Genomic DNA, 12,803 nt, shown 5'->3' with positions numbered 1-12,803 from the left:
ATTTAGTGAATTAAATCTATAAAACACAAAATCATTATCAAAAGCAAATGGCTAATCTTACAAATGACGGAAGCTTTGGCTAAATAGCTTGTGGAAATAATAATCTGTTAGCAGCAACAGTAAATAAATAGTGGGCCAAGGTGACAAGAGCTCTGCCTGAAGCTCCCATTTAAGCACCTAAATAAACTGGTCAGATTTTCCCAAGTGCTCAGCTTCCATTGTCCTCAATGGGAGCTACTGGGTGCTGGGCGCTTGTGAAAATCTGGCAAGTTTATTTAGGTGTCTGAATGGGAGCTGAGCTCATAGAAAAATCTGATTTTTGTTCTTAATTTGTTTTCTTGCAACTATTGAAATCTACAGGGTTCACCAATGCTTCCCTTTAAGCTCTAAGTCCATATTAGTGATGTCCATAATTTCCAGTAGTTAGCAAGCTTCAGGAAGGCTTGATTTTTAAAAGCTGGCCCAGAGTGTGCTTGCTAGATCTTGTGCTTAATTGGCATATAAAGCATTATTTGACTGGGGCCCATATACAGCCTACTCTATATGCTAGCCACAATCCCTAGCTATCAGATATTTAAGCCAGCTGAAGCAGGGTTGTAACCTGGCAGCTGTTAAATCTTGATTCTGTTGCTGCTGAATTAATTATCTGTATTTTCAGGTTTTCTTTCCTGCTGAACTGAATCTGCGGATGGCCAGCATGAGTTCAGAGGACTACGTTTTTGACAGCATTGCTGGGTAATACTTCAAGCTTTGTTGTCCTGTAGCCGCTTGATCTTATAGCCAGTTTGTTTGTGACTAATCGGTACAGCTTGCTTATGAATTCTCTTTTGCGTTGCCTTTCTTCAGGCATGATTCTCAGAGGTGCTGAGCACACCTGCAGCTCCCATTGGTTTTAGCTGAAGCTGAGTGCTCAACAACCTGGAAAGTCATGTCTGCAATATTTAGGAAAACTATCTTTGTTGGGTTGATAATGGCACTGTACTGCCATCTAGGAGTCTTACATTGATTTCTAACCAACTTGGTATGGTGTGATCCAGCTAGTCATTTAAGAGAATAAGAATTACTGCAGAACCCTCCTGGAGCTGGCTCCCAAGTGCCTCACCTTGATAGATGCCTAGAGATGCTTGCCTGCTCTCTCCACGTTGAGAACCTACAGCAGGCACTGGAGGTTTGCTGTGTGTGGATTTTGTGTATGGAGACCTACGATGGGGAATGGGTGATGTGGGGTGGATTTGTTTGTTTTTAATTGGGAATGAAACATTGGTGGGAGGAGGAAGGGACCTAGCAGCCTTTGAATGACTCTTAACAGCATTTTGGTCACTGGTAGAAATTCTTCTGTTACATAAATGAACATGTTGCAGTAAGCTTGAATAGGCAGCCTCCAATCCTACATATTGATTTTCTCTGCAAAGAACTTTTCTAAATGTTTTCTCATGAAGAGAATTGATTATCAACAAAGAGCTAGTCTTGCTTCCCCCTCCCTTCCCTATTGAGGGTTTAGTATCTCAACTAATAAGTCTGGAATTTCTCCAAATTAAATGTAAAACACTTTGCTAAAGAGTTTGCCAGGAAGCTATCAATGTCCTTTTTGTCTCCTAGGAATAACTTTGAATACACCTTAGAAGCTTCCAAGTCACTTCGTCAGAAGCCAGGGGACAGCACAATGACGTACCTAAACAAGGGTCAGTTTTATCCGATCACTCTTAAAGAAGTCAGCAGCTGTGAAGGAGTCCACCACCCAATCAGCAAAGTCAGAGTGAGTGGCAACTCTTACAGCTTCTTGGGAGAAGCGTTGTGGGTATTTATTGTTTATTGGAGGTGCTGGGCTGACTGCCTTGAAGTCCCGTAGTCACACAAGTCTAGACTGAAGTCAACAGCAGCAGGCCCAGCTTTCCCCTTCTGCCATGCCAATGAAGAGCAGAAGAGGTTAAATTGGTCTCCAGGCCTATTCGGTCACTGGTGTCTCTGAGCCTGCGAAGCAAGCCAGTCAGTAGTGGTAATGGGTTTATGTGACATGGACACCTGGAAGGAGAGCATCCAACTCTCTTTAGGTGGGCAACTTCTGACCACCTTGTTCTTTTATGGCCCTGAAGAACATTAGCATGTTTGTTCCCATTCTAAAGAGGGTTTTCTACTTTGCCAGGCGTAACTTGGCTTTTCCTAAGCTTTGCATGCCAAATGCAGAAAACCTGATAGCCAGTAAAAGCTTCCAAAACAAATTTTCTCTGTGGCCTTTAAAGTTTTTCTCTCTCCCTACCCCCTTCCTCTTCACGAAGAGCGTCATCTTGGTCGTGTTTGCCGAAGACAAAACAAGAGAAGATCAAATCAGGCACTGGAAGTACTGGCACTCGAGGCAGCATACAGCCAAACAAAGATGCATTGACATTGGTAAGAAACACTCTAATTACTGGTATCAAGCTCCAAGCCTGATTTCCTTGGCAGGGTTTGACCTTCTAGTGGTACTCCCTTTTTAAAGGGAACCTTCAGACCAGGCTGAGCACTGTCCATACCTTTGTGGCAAAACCAAAGGGAAGTTTTTGGCCAAGGTATTTTCAGAAGGGACTAGGTATTTTGGCAGCCTCAATTCTGGGGGGTGGGTGGGTGTGCTAATGTTAGATGCCTTGAAAATGCCAAGTGCTCCCCACACCATCTGAAAGACTGGCCCTCTTCAGATGTCTCAAGTTGGAGCATCCAAAAATGGAGACGCCCCCAAATCACTTGTTGCATTTAAAAATCTTGGCCAGTATAGTCAAACTGCACTCTCTGGGCTTTGCAAGCTTTCTAAACAGTAAGTGGTTTTTTTCAGGGGACAAACTCCCTGTTGAAATATGCTCCTTGGTCTCCTTCCTGCTGCTGCTCTTGCAGTGAGTCCTCGGTTCAGTTAAAAAGAAAACATTGCAAATTTCCACTTGCCTACAGACAAGCCTGCGACTGGCTGGCTTCCAGATTTCCTTGGTTGAAAGCTGGGTTGTGCTCCTAGCCCTTTCCTTCTGTGAATAAAGGCAGGGATTAAGCACTTGGCACTTAAAGATTTGCATGCGCGTCAGCTTTATTATTGAAGGAGCTTTGAGAGCTTATACTCTTGTCATGCAGTGTGACATTTCTCATATGTAACTATAGGGTATGGCACAGATACATGCCATGCTTGGCGTCGTTGCCTTTCCCACTTTAGTTTTTGTTTTTAATTCTTCTCTTTTTTTTTGTATATAATGAACTGCTTTCAACCTTTATTAACAATCTGCCTCTGAAAGGCTTTCAGAGCCTTTAACCCTTAGGGTACTGTGGAAGAGCTGCAGTTGCTATTCAGTTTGTCTGCTTAGTATGGTTTAAGATGCTCTCCTCTCCCTCCCGACAGCCGACTATAAGGAGAGCTTCAACACAATCAGTAACATTGAAGAGCTTGCATACAATGCCATATCCTTCAATTGGGACATTAATGATGAAGCAAAGGTATGTGACCCATCTTATGTTTCCTGCTCTTCCAGCATATGGGGAAAGAGAGGGGTGTGTGTGACCTGATGATTAGCATGTAATGAGTTTGTTTACGGTCTTGTGTTAAGAAATAGGCAAAATCTTGCTGGCTAAGAGGGCTTGCGTGAGCAAATATTAAAAGCTTTGCAGTGACTTTGTTTCTTAGCAGGGAAATCTATCTTGCTGGACAAATACTGACGCATGGAAGCACCAAACTTCTTCCTAAAGAGTGCTGCAGAGGTGCTGGAGATATGGTTTAGTGTACTTGGGAACCAATATATGGTGTCGTGATAGTTGCCAGTAACTTTTTGGGATGCTCCAACAGAGGGGCCAGTTTGGCAATTTGCCAGGATCCTAGACCACTGCACCTAAATTGCATTAAATAGAATAGATTGCAGCTGCCCTTATAGAATTATGTTCCACTGAGACTACAGATCCTAGCATGCAATGATAAATTTTAATCTGAGTGGCCTCTAGGTGAACTCATTGAGCCACCATATGATCCTCACTCAGTGTTTTGGGCCACTGTGTTAGGTGGTAGATGTACTGTGTCAGCAACTCTCACAGCTGGTGTGTTTTGTTAATTGCAGCTGTTGCTGTTTGAAGCCATACCCCAAGTAAATGTGTGGAGGAGTTGTGCATCTTCAAAGTGCTAGAACACTTGTCTAAAGAGAGCAAAAAGGGTCCAGTTTCGATCAGATTATACCACTGTTGAGCTGATGTAGTTGCAGCTGCAAAGTGTTAGAGGGTTTTCTGTAATTTACTGACTCTTGCAGGTTAATTGTGTAATTCCTAAGGCTCATCCCTATGCTGGTGGTATAAGGCTTAGTCTCCAGTTTACAAAGTTTTCCTTCCTGTTTGAGAGCAGCTGATCATATCTCACACATCATGTTTGAAGCTAGTAACAGACAAAGTGAAGATGACTGAGAACGTATACATCATCTGTCATCCAGAAGGACTCTGAAGTGCTGCATCTGGAAATAGTACTAATGGGGGAATGGCAGAACTCCTCACTGAAAAGTATTTCAGGATTGTCTGTCTGTCGAGCTCTAAATGTCAGTGCTTTACAGCACATGTAGAAGACAAGGCCAGTGCCCAGCACAGTCTGTCAGTCTCAGAGATGCACTGGATAACCGTTCAAGAGGGAGGTGTGAAGACCTTGGAGAAGGAAACCGTATTGACCGCTTAATGAAAGTGGATTGTGGAGAGGTAGAGGCACTTAGGAGATGGGCAGTAGGTAGCTGTTCTAAGTATTTATTGCTAAGTAAAGTAAATAATATCTACTCTTCACTGCCCAGCTCTGGTGGCTTTTATACCTCCAACCTGAATGGTTTTGTAGCAGCATGTTTTCACTTAAATATTACTAGTGAGTCTGGTATCAGATGCCAGTCTTTAAAATTCCTTGAACTTAGAATCTAGTGTCCTGACTTTGTTCATGCCAAAAGGGATGGTTTTCCATTTTACCCTGGAATTGGGCAGCAGGGTGCCTTTCCCATGCACACGTACTGAAAGGTTTGAATGCGTTTTGAGGCATGGAAGTGCTGGACTGTTCAGGAAACTGGATAGAATAATAGCTGCCATCAGTAGATTGTACAGGATCCAAGAGTAAAGAGCTACATGTTTTCTCACTGCTGCAGATAAGATTTAATAATACTTACATCCAAGGAACTCAGTCCTTTACAAACATGAATTAACTGAGCTTCAACAACCAGAAGTAGGTAAGAACTATTTACAGATTGGGAAACTGAGACCATCTGTTTCACTGTTATGAAAAGGCTAGTTTAGTTCTTGAGACAGTTGTGGCTGGTAAATGCACAAGCAGGAGAGTAGACAAGGATGTGAACTAAAGGCACAGTGTTGATCTTGGGATACATAAGTGAACTTTATTACAGATCCTGTGAAATGTGCGCACCTGCCTGACCAGGGAGAGAGGACAGTATTTTCTGGGGCAGTGATGTGCATCTTGGGTTTATGAAAGGGGGATTGAGACCTGAATGTCTGGAAAATACCTTTGGAGGATTGGGTAGCAGAGGGGGACAATTCTGCTCTAAATCACTGGTTCAAATCCAGTGCAGGATAGTAGAGACGAAAGTCATTTCTGTCCCGTTGGTCTGTGATGTCCTGTGTGAAATAAGCAGGTGGTCTTGGCCCGTTTTTCTAGTGGATGGGTGTTCACATCAAAATTACCACTGAGATAATTGGCACCCTTACTAGCAATCAGCCCAGGGACTGATTGTGGAGAGGGTGAAGTACCTTTTCTCTCTCCCCTCCCCCACTGCCACTCCTCCCGGTGCGGTTGAGGTGCCATGTTGGAGGAGTTGTGTGGGGAGCTTGTGCTGCTTGTTCTGTGGATAACTAGACACTGGCAGCTTCCAGGGGTGTCAGTTTGGCATTAAATCCATGCACAAAAATAGCTGGAGCTATAGGTTAGACAGACCCCCAAATTAGTGCTGTCAGGCCTTTGAGCATGAGTCCTGACTGCTGGAAACTTACAAAAGCAAGTAAAACTGACATTTTAATGGAAGATTTTGAGAGTGAAGCAAGCAGGGAGCCTGTGGGCCTGAGCGTGGTGTTCGCTAGAGTGCTAAGCACAGACGTCTCTACAGTGCACCTAGGGGTGAGGCTCCCAGCCTGGGGAGCCACTTGCGCTGCTGGGCTCAAGCTAGCACTCTACAAATAGCAGTGGGGAGATTACGGCTCTAGCAGTGTCCAGCCACCCCAAGCTCAGACCCAGCGCAACAGCCATGCAGCTATTTGTAATGCACTCGGCTGGAGTCTGTCTGCCCTGACTGGGAGGCTCCCTTCCAGCTGCCACATACCCTACGGTTTTACATGAGACAGACCCACAAAGGGTTGCCTTTGTAACAAGCACACTGGGTTTCTACATCTCCTATTTAAACCTTGTTGGTTTTTTTTTTTTTTTTCCCCCTTGAGCAAATGCATCTGACAGTGAATCTTGATCAGCTTACTCATCCACGGAGCTGTAGCTCTTTCCCAACACTGTGATCTTATCAGGAGGAGACTGAGCCAATTTCAACAATTTTTATTGCATGGTTCATTTATCTCACTTTTTTTACAAAAGCTTGTGTGGTGCAGTGTATGGAGAGGGTGGGGAATGAGGCAAGAGTTGAGCTTCCCATGCTACAGGGAAGTCCTTCAAAGCAATAAGTACAATGCTTTATTTTTAATGATGACAGTGATAGTACACTGATAAAGCGCTTAACAAACTGATGTACAGTGGAGCCTTGATTATCTGGTGGGTGCTTACTCAGCCCCTTCCGTTATCTGAAATGGTAGGCCCATAGCCAAAGGATTCATCCCGGGATACTGTGTGGCTTTCTTTCCCTCTCCCCCACTCATTCTGGTTTCTAGTCTTCTGTGGGAATGGCTTGGGCTGTTGCTGAATGTTAGAGATTTGCCTGTGTTAGAGAAAGTTGCAAATGGTGGTGGGTGCTGTGCATCCATACCAGCCAGGGGCATGCGCAGAATTTTAACTTTGATGCCTTTTGGGGGGGCATGTTCTATGCCCCCCACCCCAGCCCTGGCAGGCACTTGCTCTTCCCTCCCCCGCAGGACCAAGGCCAGAGGAGTTCTGTGCCCCCAACGATTACTGGGGGGAGTTTGTGTTGCTGCTTCTCTCTTCCCCCACCTCCCCTCGTGCACGCCCCTGATATCAGTTGTCTTGCCAAGCTCAGGTCTTCGTTCATGTGTATGATGTAATTTATGGGATAGGCAACCTGAGCACTGGACTGACACCTATAAATGTGTTTTTTAGAAGCGTGAAGTAAAATATCCCATGACACTGCCTCCAGCAACTGTGATACAGCGCATTGTGGGTACATAGCCTTTCTTCCCAGCACGCATCCTTGACGTGGGGCTCCAGGGAGTAACAATCCACAGCTGCGGAGATGCTTTGTCAAAAGAAAAGAGAAGTCGGCCGTGGAAATGTACATTTTCTAATGGAGTTTGTGTGCACCATGGATTTTGTAAAATATAATGACACTGTTATGGCATGAAAATATTCTTTGTCTTTTAAACATGAAAAGCCTACAGATTCCTGCATTTCAGTGTATGAAACAGAAAACGCTTATTTCATGAAACTGAAGTAGCTTGAAACAGGTGTTTAAGGGATAGTGTGCATTGCATTGAGTGCTGCCTGGTTCTTTGCGGTATTCTGCAGGGAGAATGCCCTGTAACTGGGCAGCTGCAACCCCAGAGCTTTGCATGTGTGTTGGTACTGTGATGCATCAGAGACCTGATGCAGGATATAGTGATGCTCTGAGCAAAGACTGTGACAGTGTAGCTGACCGAGTTTGTGCACTGTCTGTGCACTCATGTATGTAAACGTGTGGGAGGAGCTTGTAACTCCAAAATCAAATGGTGTAGAGAAGCAGGTTCTGTTGTACTCTACTACTATCCCTGCAGCAGCTCCCCAATGCCCCCTGCAGGCTACTCTGAGACAGCACAAAGAGCCTCGAGAAAGCCGCACAATGATAGTGGAGTAGGTGAGTCAGGATATTCACTGGGCTGAGCAGCGGACTGTTAAACCCTATAAGGGGTGAGACCCTGGTGCTGCCTTCCCCTGGGGTGGTGAAGAGCTGAGGGTGCTCCAGAAGGTCAGGAGGAAGCCTGGTCTGAGAGGCAGGGGAGAATCCTTCCACAGGGGTTTCATTTTTGGAGTGGGTGGGAGGCGGAATGAAGGAAGATTGAAAGATATCATGGAAAATGCATTGGAACTGAATGGGGGAGAGAATACTGAAATGAAGGCTGGGAAATGCTGAAGGTGGCCCTGCCAGCTTGTATGAGCCAGTGACAGATGTGAGATCTTTGACTAAATATTTCCCCACCTTCACTTCTGAATTACTTAATTTGGAAGGTGGTGTGTGAGAGGAAGAATGTGACATGGGGAAAAACGATTGTTTTATGGCTGGTGGCTTAACCAGCGAAGCTGCTTGATGCTGCTCAGAAGTTTGGAGCCAGGGGGATGGATGAATGGGCAGGGTGCTGGTGAGGGCATCAGGTGTACATGGCTGATGCCATTGATCACACGGGAAGAATGGGAAGCGTGATTCACCCGCTGGGTTAGGACTTGGCAGATCTGGGTTCAGCCCCTTGTTCTGCCCCAGACTGCATGTCCCCTTGAACAAGTCACTTACTTTCTTTGCCTGCATTCCCTATCTGTAAATAAGGACAATAGCACTTCCTTGCTCCTACCTTTCCTCTGCCTTGTCTACTTAGACCAGGGGTGGGCAAACTATGGCCCATGGGCAAGGTTTGGCCTGCCAGCCATTTTAATCTGGCCCTCAAGCTCTTGCTGGGGAGCGGGGTCTGGGGCTTGTCCCGCTCTAGCTGGGGAGAAGAGTTGGGGGCTGCTCCACACAGGTCCGGCTCTAGGATTTTTGCCGCCCCCGCTTTTTTTTTCGTGCCCCCTCCGCCCTAACTGCACCCCGTCTTAGCCCCTTCCCCAAATCCCTGGCCCCACCTCCTCCCCCGGGCGTGCCAAAGCCGAGCCAGGGCTTTGTCAAGCCTGACCTTAAAAACTTCTAAGGAAGGAGATTCCACCACCTCCCTAGGTAACGCATTCCAGTGTTTCACCACCCTCCTAGTGAAAAAGTTTTTCCTAATATCCAACCTAAATCTCCCCCACTGCAACTTGAGACATTACTCCTTGTTCTGTCATCTGCTACCACTGAGAACAGTCTAGAGCCATCCTCTTTGGAACCCCCTTTCAGGTAGTTGAAAGCAGCTATCAAATCCCCCCTCATTCTTCTCTTCTGAAGACTAAACATCCCCAGTTCCCTCAGCCTCTCCTCATAAGTCATGTGTTCCAGTCCCCTAATCATTTTTGTTGCCCTCTGCTGGACTCTTTCCAATTTTTCCACATCCTTCTTGTAGTGTGGGGCCCAAAACTGGATACAGTACTCCAGATGAGGCCTCACCAATGTCGAATAGAGGGGAACGATCATGTCCCTTGATCTTCTGGCAATGCCCCTACTTATACATCCCAAAATGCCATTGGCTTTCTTGGCAACAAGGGCACACTGTTGACTCATATCCAGCTTCTCGTCCACTGTAACCCCTAGGTCCTTTTCTGCAGAACTGCTGCAGAGCCATTAGGTCCCTAGTCTGTAGCAGTGCATTGGATTCTTCCGTCCTAAGTGCAGGACTCTGCACTTGTCCTTGTTGAACCTCATCAGATTTCTTTTGGCCCAATCATCCAATTTGTCTAGGTCCCTCTGTATCCTATCCCTACCCTCCAGCGTATCTACCACTCTTCCCACTTTAGTGTTATCTGCAAACTTGCTGAGGGTGCAATCCACACCATCCTCCAGATCATTTATGAAGATATTGAACAAAACCGGGCCCAGGACCGACCCCTGGGGCACTCCACTTGATACCGGCTGCCAACTAGACATGGAGCCATTGATCACTACCCATTGAGCCCGACAATCTAGCCAGCTTTCTATCCACCTTATAGTCCATTCATCCAGCCCATACTTCTTTAACTTGCTGGCAAGAATACTGTGGGAATACTGTTTCGCGCCTGGCAAGCCTGGGAGGGAGGAGGGAGAAGCAGAGCGGCGGTGGCATGCTTAGGGGAGCAGGCAGAGGCTGGCGGGGGCTGGAATGCCGCCCCTAGAAATGTGCCGCCCTAAGCACCTGCTTGTTTTGCTGGTGCCTAGAGTTGGCCCTGTCTCCACACAGCTCTTAGAAGTAGTGGTATGGCCCCCCTCTGGTGCTCCAGCCAGGGAGCAGGGTCGGGGGCAGCTCCACCTGGCTCCTGTAAGCAGCGGCATGGCCCCCTCTGGCTCCTACATGTAGGGGCACCCATGGGGCTCCACTCTGCACACTGCCTCTTCCCCAGGCACTGACCCCGCAGCTCCCATTGGCCAGGAACTGTGGCCTGTGGGGGCAGTGCTTGTGGACAGGGCAGCGTGCAGACTGGCTGGCCATGCTTCTGCGTAGGAGCTGGAGAAGGGCATGCTGCTGCTTCTGGGAGCCGCTTGAGGTAAGAGCCGCCACAAGCCTGCATCCCTGAGCCTCCCCCGTGCCTCAACCCCCTGCCCCAGCCCTGATTCTCCTCCCAGCCTCCAAACTCCTTGATCTCAGACCAGAGCACCTTTCTGCACCGCAAACCTCTTATCCCCAGGCACACCCCGCAGCCCGCACCCCCAGCTGGAGCCTGCACTCCTTCCCACACCCCAAAACCCTGCCCCAGTCCTGATCTTCCTCCTGCCCTCAGGAGCACCCTTCTGCACCCCAAACTCCTCATCCCCAGTTCCACCCCAGAGCCTGCAACCCCAGGCAGAGTCCTCACCCCCTCTCGCACCGCAACCCCAACTTTGTGAGTATTCATGGCCTGCCATACAATTTCTATTCCCAGATGTGGTCCTTGGGACAAAAAGTTTGCTCAGCCCTGACTTAGACTGTAAGCTGTTTGGGCTAGGAACTATCTCTTACTCTATGGCTCTCTCCTCTCAGGTGAAGCCTCTAGGTACTGCTTTAATAACCATGAATATCATCACTGGTGCCCTCACTGTCAAAAATATGGTCTCTATATAAAAATCTTATGGCCTGGCCCCAGCACTCTCCATTTTTCCAGTCACAACAAGCGTCACTGTCCCACCACCTCTACTGGTGTGACATTAGATGTGCAGAACATCCTGACCCTTAAATTTTGGGGGCATGGCCTGGTTTCAAGTCTGTGAGAGTTGGCTAATGCAGCCAGTCAGGCTTCCTCAAGGCTGGCTGGCTATGCAGGAATCCGAATTAGCCATCATACTTTGTAATCTGGAGTCTAATGGCTCTGAACTGGCTCCCCTGATTTTTTTTTTTTAAATCCTCTGTTATCCATATGTTCTACTGTACAAGGCTGACAATATCCAGGGATCATTTCCCACGTCTGGAAATATGGCCACTTCTTGAGTGAAAGGTAATAGCAGTTTAATAGTACTAGCCAGTAGTTTGGGGCAAGGAAGCCTGCTCAGCTCAAACTGTGGGAGAGATGTAGCTAGACAGAATGGACTTACCCAGTTTGGAACTTGACAAGGATACAGATATTAACACTCCTCTTATAAAGATTCCATGGGATACTTCAGTGAACACAAGCGATTTTATCTGCGGGATTTTATATCCGGTACAAATGACATCTTTAACAGTACAGTGCTCCAATGCAATTTTGTGCTGGCTAAAGAGACCCACCTTCTAAATCAACAGCATAGCTTCCTGCAGTTCCAAGGTAGATGTCCCTTAGGCCAGGTTATGTCTGAACTGCAGTTGAACACCCATGGCTGGCATTAGCTGACTTGGGGTCGTGGGGCTGTAAAAGTGAGGTGCAGATGATTGGGCTCTGGCTGAGTCCCAGAGCTTGGGCTCCAGCCCAAGCCAAATGTCTGCATCTCAGTTTTACAGTCTCATAGTCCAAGCCCCATGAGCCAGAGTCAGCTGACCCAGCCCAACCGTGGGTGTTTAATTAAAGTGTAGACATTCCCTCACTTGTGTTCATTAAAGCTAGGGTACAGAAGGTAGTAATATGTACCGCACTTCTGGCATTTGGTGCCCGAGAACCTTTATTGTGAGTGATCCCGGAAATTGGACATAGTTTTAGTATTTTTTTCACTCTTTCCTGCCTAAGAAAAGTTGCAGGGAAACCTGACTTCAGTGACATCTTAAATGACAGACAATCAGCTGTTTAATTGCTCTACTAAAGGTGGAGAAGCATTGTCCCAAACCATTTGTAGATAGTTTGGGCTGGTCTCTTGAAACAGGAGGCTGCCTAGCATGGGTGTTCTCTGTACAGTGGAACCTGCCCATGTATTGCAATAAGCAGGAGTCTGTTTCACTGAACTGACTTTTCTGAAGAGGGTGGATCACTCACTGTGATTTGACAAAGACTTATTTTTGTCTGGGTGGGTCTGAGATACTATTTTAATACATTCTAGCATAATCTTTGTTTGGCGTTCACTGTAGGAACAATTTTAACTTTCTATGTGAATATTGCATGTATATATATGGATGCCATTCTAATGAACCATCAGTCATATGCCTCATTAAAATAAGGTGTTGACATCTTTGGTTGCATTACGAAGGTACAGGTTTGGTTAGTTTGGGAATGAAACTGTGAAATGTGAATGGGCGGATGGTGAGTCAAATGCCTATTTGCATTTCCAATAAAAGAAAGGTGTCAGGTTAAAGCAAAGGCTGTAAAACCACAAATACATGGGGCAAAAGTGAGTGCAGCATATGAAGTGTGGAGAGGAAGTCATAGTAAACGTACACATTTCTGAGGAACGGATTTTTAAATAATTTATCCTGGAATTCTGGAGCACAAA

General features: G+C 46.6%; 1 protein-coding gene across 2 annotated transcripts in view; it reads left to right on the top strand.

Moving 5' to 3' along the window:
- GRHL1 (grainyhead like transcription factor 1) overlaps window positions 1–12,803 on the top strand; it is a 64,064-nt gene that overhangs the window by 14,559 nt on the left and 36,702 nt on the right. For both annotated transcript variants that reach the window (XM_077812537.1, XM_077812536.1), the window contains exons 5-8: window positions 659–735; window positions 1,600–1,756; window positions 2,277–2,388; window positions 3,356–3,450. In XM_077812537.1, coding sequence (XP_077668663.1) covers window positions 659–735; window positions 1,600–1,756; window positions 2,277–2,388; window positions 3,356–3,450 — 441 coding nt within the window. The remainder of the gene's footprint in view (window positions 1–658; window positions 736–1,599; window positions 1,757–2,276; window positions 2,389–3,355; window positions 3,451–12,803) is intronic.

This window comes from Eretmochelys imbricata, chromosome 3 (assembly GCF_965152235.1).
Source record: "Eretmochelys imbricata isolate rEreImb1 chromosome 3, rEreImb1.hap1, whole genome shotgun sequence".
In the NCBI taxonomy this organism is placed as follows: Eukaryota; Metazoa; Chordata; order Testudines; family Cheloniidae; genus Eretmochelys; species Eretmochelys imbricata.
Note: the sequence above shows the minus strand (reverse complement) of the source record. Positions and strands in the feature narration are given on the sequence as shown.